The following is a 23,066-nucleotide window of genomic DNA, read 5'->3' as shown; positions in this document are numbered from 1 at the left end:
AGTGCTGGCAGCACTCATGCAGCCCCAGATCATGACACTCCCACCACCATGCTTGACTGTATGCAAGACACACTTGTCTTTGTACTCCTCACCTGGTTGCCGCCACACACGCTTGACACCATCTAAACTAGATGGTTTATCTTGGTCTCATCAGATCACAGGACATGGTTCCAGTAATCCATGTCCTTAGTCTGCTTGTCTTCAGCAAACTGTTTGCAGGCTTTCTTGTGCATCATCTTTAGAAGACAGCAGACCAATTTGATGCAGTGTGCAGTGTATGGTCTGGGCACTGACAGGCTGACCCCCCCACCCCTTCAATCTTTGCAGAAACGCTGGCAGCACTCATACGTCTATTTCCAAAGACAACCTCTGGATATGACGCTGAGCACATGCACTCAACTTCTTTGGTCGACCATGGCGAGACCTGTTCTGAGTGGCACCTGTCCTGTTAAACCGCTGTATCGTCTTAGCCACCGTGCTGCAGCTCAGTTTCAGGGTCTTGGCAATCTTCTTATAGCCTAGGCCATCTTTATGTAGAGCAAAAATTATTTTTTTCAGATCCTCAGAGAGTTCTTTGCCACGAGGGGCCATGTTGAACTTCCAGTGACCAGTATGAGAGAGTGAGAGCGATAACACCAAATTTAACGCACCTGCTCCCCATTCACACCTGAGACCTTGTAACACTAATGAGTCACATGACACCGGGAAGGGAAAATGGCTAATTGGGCCCAATTTGGACATTTTCACTTAGGGGTGTACTCACTTTTGTTGCCAGAGGTTTAGACATTAATGGCTGTGTGTTGAGTTATTTTGAGGGGACAGCAAATTTACACTGTTATACAAGCTGTACACTCACTACTTTACATTGTAGCAAAGTGTCATTTCTTCAGTGTTGTCACATGAAAAGATATAATAAAATATTTACAAAAATGTGAGGGGTGTACTCACTTTCGTGAGCTGCTGTATATTGAGCACTGGATTTTTTCACTACCTTGAATTCCAAGAGGTTTCATGATTGGACTGTTATTATTTATGGGACTTTGCATATAATTTAGTCTGGTGTTCACATTCACTGTCCTTTTCACTATTTGGAGTTTTATTGTCAATTCATAGCGCAGAAAATGTTCTATTATGTATGGAGCACGTGTGCATCCCCATGCAGGTAAACACGGTCTTGCACGGTCGTACACTTTAATATAAACGTGGCCCAAAGGTGAGGAAGACCAGAGCAGCCATTTCTTGTTCCTTGTTAATAATCCTTAAACTTATGGCAGGATGTGATGTACATGAATTATTAATGCTCATTTTTAATTTATTCCCCCTTGTCACTTATTCATCCATATCCTCCTGTTGTGATAGTTAATCTAACAGTTCCTCCCATTCTCTTCCCAAATGTTTACCGGTCTCCCTTGGTTGCTAGGATACGGCCACTCCACCTTCACAGGTGAGAGCTGGCACTGCCCTCGGGTACCCAGAGTATCTCAGCATCCTGTGGCAGCCTCCAGCATGGCTTCTCATCACAGACGCTTGTCTACCCCAGGATTCCCCTATATCTCGGCGCTGACTGCAGTTCTGGAGACACAGCATATGGTCTGAATGATTTTATTGCCAGTTTTCTTCACCCTCACATGTATGACATACACAGGTTTACCTAAAACCACAGGACTTCTAGGCTGAAAGTCTGAATGTGTTGCCCATAGTGACCAGTCATCAGTTCCTTCCCTTTGGAGGGGGTTGTCCATCTCTGCCAGGTTGTGCAATGGCCCCATGATGATGTGCCATGCCATCACAGCGCCATGGCACAACCCAGAAGTGACAGCTGGTGACATCAGAAAAAGATGGCGCTGCGGAGCTGGGTATGCTGCGACATAACAGCAGATCTCTGGAGAACTCTCTGGAGAACATTGCTGGATCTCCAGGCACGTGAGTAGGATTTTTTTTTTTTTTTGCACAACCCGGCTATTGAGGTAAGTGGGGAGGGGGATATAAAAAATATTTTGGGGAGAAATAAAGTAGAACTAAACCCCCCTATCCTTTACAGCCAACAAAGCTGCCATCTTTGCTTCTGTTTGATTTGCAGTTGCCATGGTGCTGCACATGTGATCTGTCATGGACCAGCCATTTGTTGGTTTGACTGCAAAAATATGTAGAAGAATACATATCGGCCTAAACCGAGGAAAAAAAATGTTTTTTAATATATTTTTGGGGGATATTTATTATAGCAAAAAGTAAAAAATAATGCTTTTTTTTCAAAATTGTCGCACTTTTTTTGTTTATAGTGCAAAAAATAAAAACCGCAGAGGTGGTCAAATACCTCAAAAAGAAAGCTCTATTTGTCAATTTTGTATGGGGGGGGGGGGAACGTCGCACGAGCTCACAATTGTCAGTTAAAACGATGCAGTGCCGAATCGCATAAAGTGCTCTGGACAGGAAGGGGGTAAAATCTTCCGGGGCTGAAGTGGTTAATGACGTTGACTAAATGCAACAGGAGTTGTAATTCCTTCTGCGTTTGCCAAGCAAAGCATTGTGGCAGTGTCATGTGTACAGCCTCCGCAGCTTGAGGGGGGGGGGGGGTAGCAGTTCGTGGGCATTAAAATTTCTGCTCAACCAAGGGGTTTTACTGCCCTCCAACTACTAGTGTGAAAGAGTGCTAAAGCAAAACATTCATTTTCACTTTGGATGCATGCAAGGGAGGGTTATAACCTCTGTCATTTTTTTGCCATCTGCGTCCCATAGGGGAAATTTTTATTTCTATTCTGGTGAAAACCAAAAATTTGGAATTTACATTCACTCTTAGTTATAACAGTAAACAAGACAAAATAGAGGGTGAATCTCCCTAATGGGGACACACACAGGAATTAAAAAAAAAAAAACTAACGGGGGTTGTAATCCTTTTCTACTCTATCCTAAAAAAAAAAAAAAAAAAAAAGTTGTGCCTTTAGCTGTTCTGTAACATTGTATGATTTTGGATGTTAACCATTTCATGTCCACAGGTATATGTAATTATGACACTTTCATTTTTAAGACTGAAGTGTATTCATCTTATACAGTGCATCCGGAAAGTATTCACTTTTTCCACATTTTGTTATGTTACAGCCTTATTCCAAAATGGATTAAATTCATTATTTTCCTCAAACTTCTACAAACAATACCCCATAATGACAACATGAATGAAGTTTGTTTAAAATCTGTGCATTTGGTTTTCAATTTTTTTTTCAAATAAATATCTGAAAAGTGTGGCGTGCATTTGTATTCAGCCCCCTTTACTCTGATACCCCTAACTAAAATCTAGTCCAACTAACTGCCTTCAGAAGTCACCTAATTAGTCAATAGAGTCCACCTGCGTGTAATTTTATCTCAGTATAAATGCAGCTGTTCTGTGAAGCCCTCAGAGGTTTGTTCGGTAGTGGCTGGTGACATTTTAGACCCCGCCCTTCCTTTTGACCCCTCCTACTTCTCATAAGCCCCACCCCTTATAAAATCCACCAACTCCGTCCCCTGTATTCAACTTGCTTCCACCCATAGTGTCAGGAGTATACAGCTCAGCATCACAGGACAGAGTATATACAGTAGTTCAGCCTCACAGGACATAGTATATAGCACAGCCTCACAGATCGGGGTATATAGCTCAGCCTCACAGATCGGGGTATATAGCTCAACATTACAGATTCGGGGATATATCTCAGCCTCACAGATCAGGGTATATAGCTCAGCCTCACAGATCAGGGTATATAGCTCAGCCTCACAGATCAGGGTATATAGCTCAGCCTCAGTGTGGCAGCAACCAGATGAGGAGTACAAAGACAAGTGTGTCTTGTCTACAGTCAAGGATGGTGGTGGGAGTGTCATGGTCTGGGGCTGCATGAATGCTGCCGGTGTTCTGATGAGAAATGTCCCCCTATCGGATAGTGTCCACCCCGTACTGCGCAGGTGCAGCGCTTGCGCAGTACGGAGGACAAGGAGATGCCGAAAGTCTCCGAAGTTGACCAGCTGACCATCAGCTGCACACGGCGCTTGGGCACTTAATAGTGAACGCTTTGTAAGAGGGCCCCTCGCGGGCACACTTCGCTCGCCACGCTTCGGGCACGGCCTCGCTGCGCTCGACATCTTTTTATTTCTAACTCTATGTCCACTTGGATAGTGGGACATGAACCTGGACTCAGGGCGCCATGTACAGCTGACGATCAGCTGTTGAACTTCAGAGACTTTCGGCATCTCGTTTGTCCTCCGTACTGCGCCTGCGCAGTACAGGGCGGACACTATCCGATGGGGGACAGTATTCGACAAGACACCGGCACTGGGGAGCTACAGTTCATTGAGGGAACCATGAATGCCAACATGTACTGTGACATACTGAAGCAGAGCATGATCCCCTCCCTTTGGAGACTGGGCCGCAGAGCAGTATTCTAACATGATGACGACCCCAAACACACCTACATGATGCCCACTGCCTTGCTAAAGAATCCAAGGGTAAAGGTGATGGACTGGCCAAGCATGTCTCCAGACCTAAACCCTATTGAGCATCTGTAGGGTATCCTCAAATGGAAGGTGGAGGAGCGCAAGGTTTCTAACATTCACCAGCTCCATGATGTTGTCATGGAGGAGTGGAAGAGGACTCCAGGGCAACCTGTGAAGCCCAAGAGGGTTAAGTCAGTTTCGTCGGAACTCTGTCGAAAATCAGTCGAAAAGTCCTTCGGAGTTCAGTCCGTCGAAAGTCCGGTCGTGTGTACACGGCATTAGTCTTCTGATGAATATCCACGAATATAAATCTAGAGTGTAATGATCATCGCTGTAACTGTTATTGGTTTTCACTCTTGCAGAAATCCGTCAATCACAGACTCTTCTATGCAGCGAAGATCTCTCCTGAGGGGACCAATTACAAGGATTTTACAGGTAATCAGACAGCATGGGGCAAAAGGCCATACCTACCTGATATTACCCGGTTTACTTTGGCCTCCCTGCTGCAGTCTAATCATGGATCCAACCAATCCAATAGCAGAGAAAAGTCAAAGTGTGAAGCTGAATTTTCCGTCCACAGTTCTTACATTTCAGTAACTAAGAATGTACCTGGACACACAGGAACTGAATATAAGGGAGAGGCTATATGAAGAAATGGCAAAAGGCGGGTGGTGGGTATAGCCTCCTGTCCTGAAATTCAAGTGTTTGGCCCTTCCGCATCTGCCATAGTATCAGACTACAGCTCGGGCCTAACCTTCACCTCCACCACTGGCCTTCTCCATCAGCCATGGTAGTAGACCATACCATCCTCCAGTTAGCTCAGCTCCAGAGTATACCCAGCTCACATCCTATACAACTGATGGGATACCTTATCTCTATTATGCACAGTGCCTCACCCCTCTCTATTAGGCACAGTGCCCCATCCCTCTCTATTACGCACAGTGCCCCATCCCTCTCTATTACGCACAGTGCCCCATCCCTCTCTATTATGCACAGTGCCTCATCCCTCTCTATTACGCACAGTGCCTCATCCCTCTATTACGCACAGTGCCTCATCCCTCTCTATTACACATGGAGCGGTGCGCTGGCAGGACGCTAAAAAAAGTCCTGCCAGCTGCATTTTTGAGGCGGTGTATACACCGCTACTAAAGCGCCCCTGCCCATTGAAATCAATTGGGCAGTGGCGCTTTGAACCCTTTTTCGGACGTTAGCGGGGGGTTAAAAGCGCCCCGCTAGCTACCGAAAAGCGATGCAAAAACGACGACGCTTTACCACCGATGCCCCCAACACTCCAGTGTGAAAGTAACCTTACGCACAGAGCCTCCTCCCTCTTTATTACAAGATATTTCTTGCCCCTCTCCATTCCATGCAATACTTTTTTACATGTGATACATGAAGCCTCTCATGCCAAGTACACACGACCGGATTTTATGGCATACTTGGTCCTGTGGACCAGAGTCCGTCGGACAATTCGATCGTGTGTGGGCTCCAGCTGACTTTTTTTCTCCAAAAGTTTGACGGACCTAGAAACGAAACATGTTTCAAATCTTTTTGACGGACTCGAATCCGGTCGAAAAATTCGCTCGTCTGTATGCTAGTCCGACGGACAAAAACCGACGCTAGGGCAGCTATTGGCTACTGGCTATGAACTTCCTTGTTTTAGTCCGGTCGTACGTCATCACGTACAAATCCGTCGGACTTTGGCTGATCGCGTGTAAGCAAGTCCATTCATTCGTAAAGTCCGTCGTAAAGTCCGTCGAAAAGTCCGCCGGACAAAGTCTGCCGTAAAGTCCGCTCGTGTGTATGCGGCATTAGCCTTTTTATTACACGCAGTGCCTCATCCATCTCTATCACCTGCAGCGGGTAATCCCTCTTTATTACACACAGCCTCTATTACCTGTAGTGGTTCATGCTGCTACATTACACATCCCTCATAGATTCCTACTACAAGCAATGCCTAATTCATCTCTATTACTTGCAGTGGATTATCCCTCTTTATTACATGCAGTGACGGTGACGCATACCTCTCTATTACACATCCCTCATAGATTTTTATTACAAACAATGCCTCCTCTCTTTTTATTACCTGCAGCTGATTATCACTCTTTGGGGGAGATTTACGAAAACTTGTGCACACAGAATCTGGTGCAGCTGTGCAAAGTCACCAATCAGCTCTCAGGTTTTATTGTCAAAGCTTAACTGAACAAGCTGAAGTTATAAGCCGATTGGTGACAGAGCTGCACCAGATTCTGTGTGCACCAGCTTTAGTAAATCTCCCACATTGTTTACTACATGCAGCCATGCATGCCTCTCTGTTACCTGTAGTCGCTTATACTTTTCATCCTACTACACATCCCTCAAAGATTTCTATTATAAGCAATGTCTCATCCAACTCTATTACCTGCAGTGGCTAAACCGTCTTTATTATACGCAGTGACGCATGCCTCTCTACTACTTGTCCTTTGCAGCATATGATGGGCACAGTGGCAGCGTTTGATGGGCACAGTGGCAGCTTTTAATGTGCACAATGGCAGCATTTGATGGCACAGTGGCAGCGTTTGATGGGCACAGTGGCTGCAATTGATGGCACAGTGGCAGCATGAGGGCACAGTGGCAGCGTTTGATGGGCACAGTGGCAGCGTTTAATGTGCACAATGGCAGCATTTGATAGCACAGTGGCAGCGTTTGATGGGCACAGTGGCTGCAATTGATGGCACAGTGACTGCAATTGAGGGTACAGTGGCAGCATTTGATGGGCACAGTGGCTGCATTTGATGGGCACATTGGCTGCAGTTGATGTTTTTTTTTCAAAATTTTTTTGCGCCTCCCCAAAATTTTGAGCACCAGCTATCACTGTCCTTTATAGATTTTTATTACCTGCAGTGGCTTATCCCTCTTTAGTACATGCAGTGAGGTATGCCTATTACACGTAGTGGATCATGCCTCTGTATTGCACATCCCTCATACAAGAAGTTCCTCATCTATCTCTTACCTGCAGTGGCTAATCTCTCTTTATTACATGGACTAACACATGCCTCCCTATTACATGCCCCTCATATATTTCTACGGTAAGCATTGTCTCATCCCTCTCTATTACACCTAGTACTCCATGCCTTCTATAAATATTTCATAGAATCACATTTGAATGTTATGAAGGTTTGTTATTTATGTGAACTCAATATCATGATTGCAAATCTTTTGTAGGATAAAATTAAGAATGCAAATGTAAAACTGAGTGTTCTTTTGGTATCTTTGGTACTGGGGGGGGTTCCATTCACAAAGAAATCTTTAATTCTCACACACAGATCACTGCGATAAGCTTTTCAAAAAACTGCTGAAATCCAACCTAGGAGAGTCCATCACTGGCTTACTGCTGATCTATCCCACCTGTGTCATCCACATCATTGAGGTAATCGGCCTCGGCCTCAGCTCCAAACTGTCTGCACTAGGTATATGTAAAAAAACGAACAAAAAATGCATTCATTTATGTCCATTGAACGATTTTTATTCCTCTTTAAAACACACTGTATATAGCTGGTTGCTAAGGAGGGGGTCAGGAAGCCAGCCGCCGTGTCCTTAACAACCGATGAGTCATCAGCTGTCAACGGGCTTCCTTGCTGAAAGCTGAATGTAAAGAAAAAAAAAAGATGCTGGGGGGGAAAAACAAAAAAACAAAAAACAAGAAAAAAAAAACAAAAACAAAACAAAAAAAAAAAAACGACATGGGGTTCCCCCCAGGTCCATACCAGGCCCTTCGGGATCGGATTCAAACCCCCCCTCTTCCCCATGCCAAAATGTAAAAAAAAAAATGGCGTGGGGGTCCCCCCAAAATCCACACCAGACCCTTATCCGAGCATGCGGCCCGGCAGGTCAGGAAAGGGAGGGGACGAGTGTGTGCCCCCCCTCCTGAACAATACCAGGCCGCATGCCCTCAAGGGGGGGGTGGGTGCTTTGGGGCAGGGCGGGCTGAACCTGTACCATAGGAAACCATGTTAAATGGACTGTAGTGCATTTCTGCAAAACGCACAAAAAACACATAGGTGTTAACCTAGGGTAAGCCCACGTTCACATCGGGCCAATTTGGCATGCGATTTGACATGTCAAATCGGCGGCTATTGCCGGCAATGGCCGAATCAGTGTGACAAAGCACTGATTCACAAAAGTAGTTCCTGTACTACTTTTGGCGACTTTGGGGGCGATTTTAATAGACATTTGTGCAGCAACCCGCACAGATGTCTGTCAAATTGCCCCTGAAGTCAGACTGTATTGCCGGTTTGAAATCGTGCGAGTTCCAAACCCACATCAGTGTGAACCTAGGCTTCAACCCCCAACGTTAACTCATTGGGCACAATAAAACAAAATATTCTCCTGCAAACTATTTATTAAAGCAATTATAAGGGAGAATAAAAAAAAAAGTAATAATAAACATTAGGTTTCTTTCACATGGGCTTTCCGTCCGGCGGACTCCACTATACTCAGCGGGGGGGGGTCACTTTGCCAATGACAGGTCCGTCTCCGCTCACTGTGCAGAGACGGACCTATCAGAGCCCCTCTCTCTACGAGGAGATCTGATTAAAATGGACCACCTGTCTGTTTTCACCTGATCCCATCCCATCTGCCAGATGGATGGAAAATAGGGTCACCATCCGTCTGGATTTGGCGTATCAGATCGGATAGCAGCGGGTGTCAGAGGACATATCACCGCTGACATCTGCTGCTCCATAGGAGTGAATGGAGGGTCCGCCTGAAAAACTGACAGGGGAACCTGATCGGAAGGCTCTGTGAAAGGGGCCTTATACTTACCTACTTTGTGCAATGGTTTTGCACAAAGCAACCCCGATCCGCCTCTTCTGGGGTCCCCAGCTGATGCTCCTGGTTCCTCCCCCCCTGCTAAGTGCCCCACAGCAAACCACTTGCTATGGAGGCATGTGTGTGGGCTTGATCCCAAATTGCGCTGTGTGTCAATTGACACACAGAGCGCAGCTTAGCCTCACACCCCTCACTGGTTGTGATTGACAGCAGCAGCCAATGGCTCCCACTACTGCCTATCTTTCCAGAGTGGAGAAAAAGAGCCTCTGCTCTTGTGCACAGCGCTGGATCGAGATTTACTAAGGTAAGGATAAAGGTTGGGCTGCACAGAGGTGTTTTATCTTAATGCATAGACTGAATAAAGGTGAAAAAAAAAAACCTTTTACCTTTAGAACCACTAATAAAATTGTTACCCCAGCACTTACTGCTTACAACTTTCAATGCTCCCGCTCTCTTACTACTGCTTCCCTGAACCTCTGATCTTCACTAGAAAGAGCCAACAGTGCACATTGCGACCTGGGAAAAGTGTGTTGGCTGCTCAGGCTCGATAGGGAGGGGGTATGTAGACATGTAGGCTGTGTGAGTGGCCAGAGACACGATGATGCCCGGGTGGCCGTTCCTTCAGAGCGCATGGGCCAGTGATGTCATCGGCTGCATCTACAGTAAATATCTGCTAAGTGGCGCATGTTTAGAAAATATTTACAGTACCTATAGGTAATAAGGCTTACCTATAGGTAAAAATTATGCATGGGAGTTTACTCCCACTTTAACTATTGCCGACCGCTGCACGCCGGCACATGCATATACATCGGCACAATGGCAGCGGTGGGCAAATGGGCATACCTGTACATCCCCTTTAATTGGCGGGGCTAGCGGGCACGTGCCCGTGACCGGCGGACTCAATGTAAACAAGGCATTTCTCATTCTGCCTTGTGACATGACAGAGATTACTGCTCCCTGTCGGTGGGAGCAGTGATCGCTGTCATGTGAGTTGAAGCCCACCCCCCCTTAGTTAGAATCACTCCCTAGGAAACACTTAACCCCTTGATCGTCCCCTATGCGAGTTGTGAGTTGAAGCCCATCCCCCCACAGTTAGAATCACTCCCTAGGATACACTTAACCCCTTCATCGCCCCCTAGTGTTTAACCCCTTCCCTGCCAGTGTAATTTACACAGTAATCAGTGCATTTTTATAGCACTGATCGCTTTATAAATGACAAAGGTCCCAAAATAGTGTCAAACGTGTCCTATGTGTCTGCCATAATGTCGCAGTCACGATAAAAATCAGAGATCTCCGCCATTACTAATAAAAAAAAAAATAATAAAAATGCCATAAAACTATCCCCTATTTTGTAGACACTATAACTTTTGCGCAAACCAATCAATATACGCTTATTGCTTTCTTTTTCTCCAGTCTAGCAGTGAAATCTTGTTCGGAATTATTCAAGATTTAGCCCACATTCAGAGGGATGGTGTAAAGTAAGTCTGCTTTATTCAGATTTTCCAATATTATCCAGGACATTCCACAATATCATTGTTTTTAAGTGTTGAATAAAGACATAAGGATCAAACTTGCGCTCCAGCAGATTTATAAAAACATCTTACACTCTTGTTTTTAATGAGTAGTAGGCCATCTAGTGGCAGTTCATATTTATGACATTCGGAATATGAAGGACAGTACCTTTCTCCTTGTTGGCTCTTTTGAAGAGTTCTGAAGACCTACCCTTATAATGGAAAAAGTTTGAATATTTATCCAATATAATATTAACAACAATAATAAAGAAACAACATGGGTTTCCTCCAGGTACTCCAGGTTCCTCCCACACTCCAAAGACATGCTAAACGGTTAAATGGCTCCTATCTACAATGGCCCTAGTATGTGTATGTATAAATGTAAGTTAGGCCCCTTTTACACGGGCTTCGCTAAGTGGAATCCGCTTGTTCGGCGGGGGATCTTTCCGCTGATCCCCGTTGATCAGGCAGATGAAAGGTCCATGTCTGCTCCACTATGCAGAGCAGAGACGGACGCAGACCCATTCTTCTCTATGGGGCAATCGGATGGAAACAGACCGTCTGTCCGTTTCCATCCGATCCGACGGACAGATGGGGAATAGGACCATCATCCGTCTGTTTTTGGCGGACAGGATCGAATCACGTTTGTCCACTGACATCTGCCGCTCCATAGAAGACACTTGAGGGTACGATCAGGTTCGCCTGAAAAACTGACAGGTGGACCTGATCGGACAGCCTGTAAAAGGGGCCTTAGATTGTAAGCTTTTTGAGGGCAGAGACTGATGTGAATGTAGAATATATGTAAAGCGATGCGTAAATTGACAGCACTATAATAGTATCTGTAGAAAATGTATTATAAATATAAGAAATGTAAACAAAAGTTTAAAATTTTAAAACTTTACCACCCACCCTAGCGTCCCTTCTGTTCTGAACTCCATGATTTTTTTTTTTTTGGATGTGACCACTGCGATTGGCTGTTCACCACATGTCGGTAACAACCCATGCAATCCATACATATAAAGAAATTAAAAACAAATACCTTCAGAAATGAAGTTATGTGTAAGAAAATGGAATGACACAGGGAAAAAAGTATTGAACACACTAACTGAAATGTATTTAATATTTCATACAAATCCTTTGTTGGTAATGACAGCTTGAAGATGCCTCCTGTATGGAGAAACTAGTCGCATACGTTGCTTAGGTGTGATTTTGTCCCAATTCTTCCACACAGTCTTCAAATCTTGAAGGTTCCGTGGGCCTCTTTTATGAACTGATCTTTAGTTATTTCCATAGATTTTCTATTGGATTCAAGTCAGGTGATTGAGTGAGCCATTCTAGCAGCTTTATTTTCTTTCTTTGAAACCAATTAAAAGTTTCCTTGGCTTTTTGTTTGGGATCATTGTCTTGGTGAAATGTCCACCCTCGTGTTATCTTCATCATCCCGGTAGATGGCAGCAGATTTTGATCAAGAATGTCTTGGTACATTTTTCCATTCATCCTTCCTTCAATGATATGAAGTTTGCCAGTACCGTATGCTGAAAAACAGCCACACACCATGATGTTCCCACCTCCAAACTTCACTGTTGGTATTGGGGCGTTTTTGGGGTGATGTGTAGTGCCATTTGATCTCCAAACCTGGTGTGTATTATGGCATCCAAAGAGTTGAATTTCGGTCTCATCTGACCAGACTATATTCTCCCAGTATTTCACAGGCTTGTCTAAATGTTGTGCAGCAAACTTTAAACAAGCTTCACCATGCTTTTTTCTTCAGCAATGGAGTCTTGCGAGGTGAGCATGCATACAGGCCATGGCGGTTGAGTGCATTACTTGTACCTGCTAATTCTAGGTCTTTCTCAAGCTCTCCACAAGTGATCTTTGGCTCTGGACAACTCTTTTGATAACTCTTTTCACTCCTCTGTCAGAAATCTTGCGAGGAGCACCTGGTCGTTGACGGTTTATGGTGAAATGATGTTCTTTCCACTTCCGGATTATGACCCCAACAGTGCTCACTGGAACATTCAGAAGTTTAGAGATCCTTCTGTAACCAATGCCATCTGTATGTTTTGCAACAATAGGGTTTCAAAGGTCTTGAGAGAACACTTTGCTTTTAGCCATCATGAGATGTTTCTTGTGACACCTTTTTATAGGCCATCAGTTGAGACAGAAGCAGCTGATATTGATTTGCAATGTTAAGGGGCAGGATTGCTTTCTAATTACTGATAGATTTCAGCTGTTGTCTTGGCTTTCCATGCCTTTTTGCACCTTTCTTCATGTGTTCAATACTTTTTTCACTGTGTCATTCCATTTTATTACACATAACTTAACCACTTCAATACAGGGCACTTCCCCCTTCCTGCAGAGGTTAATTTTCAGCTTTCAGCGCTGTCACAATTTGAATGACAATTGCGTGGTCATGCATTGCTGCATCCAAACTAACTTTTTATCATTTTCTTCCCAGAAATAGAGCTTTCTTTTGGTGTTATTTGATCACCACTGGGGTTTTCATTTGTTGCTAAACTAATTAAAAAGACTGAAATTTTTGAAAAAAATTTTTTTTTCTTCGTTTCGGTTATAACATTTTGTTTTCTTCTTCACTGATGGGCACTGATAGGCGGCACTGATATACAGCACTGACTGGCATTTTCCTGGGCACTGACTGGCATTTTCCTGGGAACTGACTGGCAGATGTGGTGGGCACCTCTGATGGGGGCTGAGCTGATAATCAATGCGCTGATTATCAGCGCAGACCCCTCCTTTGACAAGAGAGCCACCGATTGGCTCTCCCGGTCAGCGTGAACCAAGGAAAGCCGTTTACCGGCACTTCCTGGTTACCACTGTGATTGGTCACAGCTGATCACGTAGTAATGAGCCTACGTCATAGGCTCTTTACCACTATCAGAGATGTTGTGTATCAGAGCGACACACAGCAGCACCACCGATCGCTGAGCTGCGTGCCCCACTAGAGGCTTATCCTGCTGGATGTCATATGACGTCCAGTGAGGATAACAGAGCCACATTGCGGACGTCAATCCGCAACAGGGCAGACAGCAAGTGGCTAATTTCTGAACTTTTTTGCTTTCTTTACTTTGTACTTTATGTATGGATGGCATGGGTTGTTACCGACATGTGGTGAATTTCATGTGATTTCATGTCAATCGCAGCTTTAGAAATATATTTACCTGGAAAAATGGTGTCGTGTTCAAAACTTATTTTAACCACTCTGTATCAGGACATAAGAGTTTATAATCCTCTTGCAGGTTTTTATTGATGCCCCTCTGGAGAGACTTCCCCCTACTTCCGAAATGTTTGTCTGGAGTTAGGCTGTAATAGGAGTAGAAGCAGACTCTAACACGGACGCTTGTGATCTTTTAGCTCACTTCTTCGGGAGGCCAGGATTCTTGTGATCTCCCACAATATCTCCAGCAGGCTCTTCCAGCAGTGGAATTACCACAGAATGAGGCTGCAGTCCAATGATACTCACGTTACACAAAACCAATCAGAGGAGGAGGTGGCAGAAAAGTGCTTCACAACATTGCTAAAGCTCGGGATCTTCTTGTCTGAGATTCTGCAGGTAGGTGCATGCTGCTAGTTCTCTTCCCTAAAAGTTGACCTTTCCATAATTTATCAATTTAGCATGAATAAAGTCCTGACATACACTATACTGTCAAAAGTATTGGGACGCCTGCCTTTACACACACACATGAACTTTAATGTCATCCCTTAGTCCATAGGGTTCAATATTGAGTTGGCCCACCCTTTGCAGCTATAACAGCTTCAACTCTTCTGGGAAGGCTGTCCACAAGGTTTAGGAGTGTGTCTATGGGAATGTTTGACCATTCTTCCAGAAGCGCATCTGTGAAGTCAGGTATTAATGTGGATGAGAAGGCCTAGCTTGCAGTCTCCACTCTGATTCATCCCAAAGGTGTTCTGTCGGGTTGAGGTCATGACTCTGTGTAGGCCAGTCAAATTCCTCCATGCAAAATTGGCGCATCATGAACTTGCTTTGTGCACTGGTCCAAATCATTTGATGGAGGGGGGATTATGGTGTGGGGTTGTTTTTTTTTTAGGGGTTGGGCCTGGTTCCTTAGTTCCAGTGAAGGGAACTTTTAAGGCGTCAGCATACCAAGACATTTTGGACAATTTCATGCTCCCAACCTGAAACGGTGAATCAGGACGCACCAGACCCCTGTTGTGAGCCGCTCCGTGCTGCGGTGTGAACCCAGCCTCAAAGAGAAAATGTTCCTCCTTTTACTATTGAAATGGCTTCCTTGATACTTAATCCAGTGACTTTGACTAAGCTTGAATGGGAACTCTTGATTGGATAGATTGATAGCAGCGCAGCTATTGGCTCCCACTGTTGTCAATCAAATCCAATGACGCGGGGGGCAGAGCCGAGTCATACATTGTCGTGTGACAATCATGGTAAAATGTGCATTAAAAAAAACAAAAAAACAAAAAATTGCACAAAAAAGGTACAGGAGCATCTTCTGCTTGACAAGTGCGCATAAAACAAATGTGCACTTGAATGGGCTGCCCAATGCGTGACATGTGTAACCGTGTGAAAATGACACACAAAAAATCGCAAGTGGGAACACTTAATCTCACTACGCGATGTGTGAACGGGGCCTTATATTTACCATATTCCTCACTCTGGCAGGCTTCCGCCACTGACCTCTTTTCTCTTGTGCTCTGGGTTGTGCATTGTACATGATGTCAGAATGCAAATTATACCTTTATAGCAGGTCACAGTGTGGAGAAACTCAAGTGTCCTACACAGAGTCCTGACCTCAACCAAACTGAACACCTTTGGGATCAATTGGAACACTGATTGCAAACCAGATCTTTTCATCCAATACCTGACCTCATAAATGTAATTTTAGCTAAATGGGTACAAATTTCCACAGACACAATCAAATTTTTTCATAAAAGTCTTCCAAGCAGAGTGAAAGCTGTTATATGAACAAAAGGGAAACCAACTTTATATTAATGGACATGGCTTTGGAATGGGATGTCCAACAAGCTCACACAGACATAATAGTCAAGTGCCTGCAAACCTTTGGCCTTGTGTACATGAGAAAGATTTTACAATAGTTTGAGGAATTGAAATTGATTTATCTATTTGTTACTTTTAATTGCTGCAGCCTGGCAGTAAAGGTCCTGAAGAGGATCTGCATGGGTTGGCACCTGAACTGTGTGTCCAAGAAGAGACCATCCATTTTCTCCTCAAGTCGGACAGGTTTCTGAAACCAGAAGAGTTCCTAGGAATGTATGACAGACCAGTGAATGTCTCCATTCTATCAGGTAAAATACACCCTTAATGTGTCAAAAGCCTATTAAAGACAACTTTGAAACCTCTTTAAGGCCCCTTTTACACGGGCACCTCCACTAAACTGAATCCGCTTGCTCAGCAGGGGATCTCTCTGCTGATGCCTGCTGAGCAGGATGACAGGTCCATGTCTGCTCCGCTATGCAGAGCAGACATGGACACAGTCCCACGCTCCTCTATGGGGCAATCATATGGAAACGGACCCACCTGTTCTTTTCCATCCAATCCGCTAGTAGGATGGGGAATAGGACCACCATCCATAGGTTTTTGGTGGACAGGATCTGATCAGATGGCGGCGGATGTCAGCGGACATGTGTCTGCTGACATCTGCTGCTCTATAGAAGAGACTGGATGGTCCGATCAGGTCCGCCAGGAAGACCTGATCAGACAGCCCGTGTGAGAGGGGCTTAAAGATTTTGATGCTCCTTCACAGGAAGATCTAAATCTGTTAAATGACCAACATATTCAGGGGGTTTCTAAAGGACCCCTATTCATTGGGGCTTTCAATTATCCAGGCTGAAGCGCATGTAAAAGTAATGAACTAAATTAGCTGTAGTACAGTGGCTATAATAAGTCTACACACCCCTGGTAAAATGTCAGGTTTCTGTGACGTAAAAAAAAAATGAGACAAAGATAAATCATTTCAGAACTTTTTCCACCTTTAATGTGACCTATAAACCGTACAACTCAATTGAACAACAAACTGAAATCTTTTAGGTGGAGGGAAGTAAAAATTAAAAAATAATATGGTTGCATAAGTGTGCATACCCTTAAATTAATACTTTGTTGAAGCACCTTTTGATTTTATTACAGCACTCAGTCTTTTTGGTTATGAGTCTATCAGCCTGGCACATCTTGACTTGGCAATATTTGCCCAATCTTCTATGCAAAAACACTCCAAATCTGTCAGATTGTGAGGGCATCTCCTGTGCACAGCCCTCTGCAGATCACCCCACAGATTTTCAATGGGATTCAGGTCTGGGCTCTGACTGGGCCTTTAGAAAACTTTAATCTTCCGTGGGTGAAGCCATTTCTTTGCTGATTTGGATGTATGCTTTGGGTCGTTGTCATGCTGAAAGATGAAGTTCCTCTTCATGTTCAGCTTTCTAGCAGAAGCCTGAAGGTTTTGTGCCAATATTGACTGGTATTTGGAACTGTTCATAATTCCCTCTACCTTGACTAAGGCCCCTGTTCCAGCTGAAGAAAAACAGCCCCAAAACATGATGCTGCCAGCTCCATGCTTCACGGTGGGTATGGTGTTCTTTTGGTGATGTGCAGTGTTGTTTTTTGCACCAAACATATCTTTTGGAATTATGGCCAAAATATTCAACCTTGGTTTCAACAGACCATAAGACATTTTCCCACATGCTTTTGGGAGACTTCAGACGTGTTTTTGCAAATTTTGCCGGGCTTAAATGTTTTTCTTGGTAAGAAAAGGCTTCCGTCTTGCCACTATACCCCATAGCCCAGACATATGAAGAATATGGGAGATTGTTGTCACATGTACCACACAGCCAGTACTTGCCAGATATTCCTGCAGCTCCTTTAATGTTGCTGTAGGCCTCTTGGCAGCCTCCCTGACAAGTTTTCTTCTTGTCTTATCGATTTTGGAGGGACGTCCAGTTCTTGGTAATGTCACTGTTGTGCCATATTTTCTCCACTGCTGATGACTGTCTTCACTATGTTCCCTGGTATATCTAATGCCCTGGAAATGTTTTTGTACCCTTCTACTGACCGATATCCTTTAACAATGAGATCCCTCTGGTGCTTTGGAAGCTCTCTGCGGACCATGGATTTTGCTTTAGGATGCGACTAAGAAAATGTCAGGAAAGACCTACTAGAACAGCTGAACGTTATTTGGGGTTAATCAGACACTTTATATGATGGCAGGTGTGTACTGACTCCTATTCAACATGAGTTTGAATGTGATTGCTTAATTTTGAACACAGCTACATCCCCAGTTATAAGAGGGTGTGCACACTAATGCCCTGTACACACGGTCGAACTTTGTTCGGACATTCCGACAACAAAATCCTAGGATTTTTTCCGACGGATGTTGGCTCAAACTTGTCTTGCATACACATGGTCACACAAAGTTGTCGGAAAATCTGATCATTCTGAACGCGGTGACGTAAAACACGTACGTCGGGACTATAAACGGGGCAGTGGCCAATAGATTTCATCTCTTTATTCTGAGCATGCATGGCACTTTGTGCGTCGGATTTGTGTACACGGGATCGGAAATTCCGACAACGGATTTTGTTGTCGGAAAATTTTATATCCTGCTCTCAAACTTTGTGTGTCGGAAAATCCGATGGAAAATGTGTGATGGAGCCTACACACGGTCGGAATTTCCGACAACAAGGTCCTATCACACATTTTCCGTCGGAAAATCCGACCGTGTGTACGGGGCATTATGCAACTACATTATTTTAGTTTTTAATTTTTACCCCCCCCCTTTAAAGATTTCATTTTTTTTTTCAATTGAGTTGTACAGTTTATAGGACAGATTAAAAAAGTGGAAAAATTTATGAAGTTATTTATCTTTGTCTCTCTTTTTTTACATCACAGAAATGTGACATTTCAACAGGGGTGTGTAGACTTTTTATCCCCACTGTATATATGAGTAACTCCTAGTAGTGGTGTGGCCTCCTTGGTCTGGATTTACTTATTAGATGACTCAAAGCCTGATAAATGGGGTCCCTTAGAACTCTCAAAATGCATTGGCGATTAAAATGTACAGGCTCCTGTACAGTAAAGCCCCCGTCACGTGTGTGATGCAGGAATACTTGCAAAATTGTGTTCCCACAGTGCAAAAAAAGTCTGCACCTTTATTGAAGGTGCGCTTTGGTGTCATGCATTCTAATGTCAAGTGCACCTTGCTATTGTGTAAACAAAATCAGGTGGCAAAAACAGATGGTACAAATAAAAATGCGTGTACAGCAACCTACTGAAATGAACAGGCTTCCCTATATGCGACACACCAAACACATGACTGTGTGGTCACACCTACACAAACATAAATGGGGGTTAAGAGCTGTGAAAATGTAGAATAGTCTTCCACAGAAGCTAGTCATTTCCAACTCTGTGAATTAAAGTGGTTGCAAACCCTTACATACTTAGTGACGTGATCCATAGAGATGAAACAAATCCTCCTACATAGGTTGCACCTGTCTATCTGCAGTCTTCTCTTCATCCATTCAAAGTGCTGAATTTATAAAGCTTGTCTGAGATTTGAGAAAAAAGGGGGCGAAGACCCGAAGTTACATGCTGCAGAGCTCAGTGGAGGAGAGCTCTCAGAGTGGATTGGAGGGAAGGGACACACCCCCTTCACACAGCAACAGAGCTGTTGTGAGGCTGTCAATCAGATCCCTCCCGTCACCTTTTTTCTCTTGGTGTCAGGAAAACTTGTCAGAAGTGATTCATGCTGAGAAAAAAGTGACACTTGGTGTTTTGGATTGAGAGCTGCTGTCTTACATTTCTACATCCTTGGTGTAGTGGTGTGGGGTAGAGATGCTGGCAACGTAGGGGCAGTGAAGGTTGTGGCTGACCAGACTCTGCAAAGCCAACTTCAGTCATTTCTCAGCTTTAAAGCTCAACTTATGGCACCACAGGCATGTCCAAACCTATTTTGGTGGGGCATTTTAAACCCATAAATGCGTACCACTTATAGTCCTTCGAAAAAGTATTTATACCTCTTGAAATTTTTCACATTTCGTCATGTTACAACCAAAAATATAAATTTATTTTATTTGGATTTTATGTGATAGACCAACACAAAGTGGCACATAACTGAAGTGGAAGGAAAAGGATTTTCAATTTTTTTTTTTATAAATATATGAAAAGTGTGGCATGCATGTGGCAGCCCCCTTTACTCTGAAGCCGCCCCAGTGTGACCGGGCACTCAAAGTCGCCCAACTCTCAAGCCACCCCATACAGCGCGACTTCAGCACAGCTTGAAAAACGACTTCTGTATAGAAGTCAATGCAAGCTGCTCCGAAGTCACCCCCAAGTAGTACAGGAACCTTTTTCTAAGTCAGAGCGACTTGAATCGCTCCTATTAGAATGGTTCCATTGTACTGCATGGAGCGCGACTTGTCAGGATGACAGGTCGCCCCTGTTTGAACCAGCACTGATACCCCTAATATCTAGCAGAACCAATTGCCTTCAGAAGTCACCTAATTAGTAAATAAAATCCACCTGTGTGTAATTTAACCTCAGTATAAATACAGCCGTTCTGTGAAGCCCTCAGGTTTGTTAAAGAACCTTAGTTAAACAGAATCATGAAGACCAAAAGGAACACACCAGACAGGTCAGGGATAAAGTTGTGGAGAAGTTCAAAGCAGGGTTAGGTTATAAAAAAATATCTCAAGCTTTAAACATTTCCTGGAGCACTGTTCAATGCATCATTCGAAAATGGAAAGAGTATGGCACAACTGCAAACCTACCAAGACATGGACGTCCACCTAAACTGACAGGCCGGGCAAGGAGAGCATTAATCAGAGAAGCAGCCAAGAGGCCCATGGTAACTCTGGAGGAGCTTCAGAGATCCACAGCTCAGGTGGGAGAATCTGTACACAGGACAACTATTAGTCGTGCACTTCACAAATCTGGCCTTTATGGAAGAGTGGCAAGAAGAAAGCCATTGTTGAAAGAAAGTCATAAGAAGTCCTGTTTGAAGTTTGTGAGAAGCCATGTAGGCGACACAGCCAATATGTGGAAGGTGCTCTTGTCAGATGAGACCAAAATGTAACTTTTGCACATCACTCTGAACACATCATCCCCACCGTGAAACATGGTGGTGACAGCATCATTTTGTGGGGATGCTTTTCTTCAGCAGGGACAGGGAAGCTGGTCAGAGTTGATGGGAAGATAGATGGAGCCAAATACAGGGCAATCTTGAAAACCTGTTAGAGTCTGCAAAAGACTTGAGACTGGGGCGGAGGTTCACCTTCCAGCAGGACAACAACCCTAAACATACAGCCAGAGCCACAATATAATGGTTTAGATCAAAGCATATTCATGTGTTAGAATGGCCCAGTCAAAGTCCAGACCTAAATCCAATTGAGAATCTTTGGTAAGACTTGAAAATTGCTGTTCACAGACGCTCTCCATCCAATCTGACAGAGCTTGACCTATTTTGCAAAGAAGAATGGCAAAAATGTCACTCTCTAGATTTGCAAAGCTGGTAGAGACATCCCCAAAAAGATTTGCAGCCGTAATTGCAGCAAAAGGGGTTCTTCAAAGTATTGACTCGGGGGGCGCCATACAGATGCACACCACACTTTTCACATATTTTCACAATTATGTGCCACTTTGGGTTGGTCTATCATATAATACCCCAATAAAATACATTTACGTTTTTGGTTGTAACATGACAGAATATGGAAAATTTCAAGGGGTGTGAATTTTTTTTTCAAGGCACTGTAACCCCACAGCAAAAAACAAAAAATACTTGGGGGGAAAAAAAAAATACTTCCGTATAATCGATTTTCTATGAATAAAATAGGCAGCAAGTTGCATTTTTACTGGCCAAGGTTCAGTGGTTAAAAAACAGGTGTATTTCAGGGCACAGGTGCCTCACAGGCCAAAATACGTTTTGACTGTATGCATATCCAAGTGCTACTAATGTGTGTACAGGGATGCATGTCATAAACATGTACTTTCTACATTCCCTGTACATAATGCCGACCATACACGGTTCGAATTTCGTAAGAATTTTCTTTCGAAAATCGTATGAAAGAATTTTCGTATGAATTTCGCACCATTAGTAGGCTGCAACAACGGCCAATTTTCGTGCGGCAATCAAATTTTAGGAATCGGACATGTTGGAAATTTTTAGAAAAATCGAACGATTTTCTAATCAATGATGGGAGAATCGTGCAAGAAATGTAATAAGAAAAGAAAATTTATGGAGAGAAAAGAAGATTCCCAGGCACGAAAATTTTTCTCTGTAGCAACATGCGGTGCAATTGAAGGCTTGATCGGCCGAATTTCGAAAATCAATGATGGCATCATCGGATCACAAAAAAACCGAACATTCTGATTTTGAAAAGAAAATTCGTTTGAAATTCGACCGTGTATGGCCTGCATAAGTATTGCTCAGATGTTCATATATAGTCACATAGTCACATAGTAGGTGAGGTCGAAAAAAAAGACACAAGTCCATCAAGTCCAACCTATGTGTGTGATTATGTGTCAGTATTACATTACATATCCATGTATATTGCGGTCATTCAGGTGATTATCTAATAGTTTCTTGAAGCTATCAATGCTCCCCGCTGAGACCACCGCCTGTGGAAGGGAATTCCACATCCTTGCCGCTCTTACAGTAAAGAACCCTCTACGTAGTTTAAGGTTAAACCTCTTTTCTTCTAATTGTAATGAGTGGCCACGAGTCTTATTAAACTCTCTTCTGCGAAAAAGTTTTATCCCTATTGTGGGGTCACCAGTACAGTATTTGTAAATTGAAATCATATCCCCTCAAGCGTCTCTTCTCCAGAGAGAATAAGTTCAGTGCTCGCAACCTTTCCTCATAACTAAGATCCTCCAGACCCTTTATTAGCTTTGTTGCCCTTCTTTGTACTCGCTCCATTTCCAGTACATCCCTCCTGAGGACTGGTGCCCAGAACTGGACAGCATACTACAGGTGCGGCCGGACCAGAGTCTTGTAGAGCGGGAGAATTATCGTTTTATCGCTGAGCCTGTCATTGATTTTGGCAGGCTGCTGGCTGGACATACCACCTGTGCCTCACAAGCAATGGGAGGCCTTATAGGTTTTATAGCTAAACATGGTATTACTGTCAGAGTGTTTTATTACCACAACTCCACTGACTGGTTTTATTTACCATTTTCTTTCTAGATCAACTCTGGCCAGCCTCTCAGCACTTCTACCTATAGTTGCCATTTTGACATCTTCCGCATCCACCACAAAGCTTACCAGTTTCTACATCAAAATAGTA

At 43.8% G+C, this 23,066-nt stretch overlaps 1 protein-coding gene across 1 annotated transcript; it reads left to right on the top strand.

Annotated features, from left to right (window-relative positions):
- Positions 1-1,506: 1,506 nt before the first annotated feature.
- LOC141148780 (testis-expressed protein 47-like) lies at positions 1,507-23,004 on the top strand. The gene is made up of 7 exons (XM_073636514.1): positions 1,507-1,590; positions 4,821-4,893; positions 7,764-7,867; positions 10,681-10,745; positions 14,151-14,349; positions 15,920-16,079; positions 22,967-23,004. The coding sequence occupies exons 1-7, from the start codon at positions 1,507-1,509 to the stop codon at positions 23,002-23,004; spliced, it is 723 nt and encodes a 240-aa protein (XP_073492615.1).
- Positions 23,005-23,066: the final 62 nt, after the last annotated feature.

Source organism: Aquarana catesbeiana, linkage group LG06 (genome assembly GCF_042186555.1).
Source record: "Aquarana catesbeiana isolate 2022-GZ linkage group LG06, ASM4218655v1, whole genome shotgun sequence".
NCBI lineage: Eukaryota > Metazoa > Chordata > Amphibia > Anura > Ranidae > Aquarana > Aquarana catesbeiana.
This window is presented reverse-complemented; position numbering and strand designations above follow the sequence as displayed.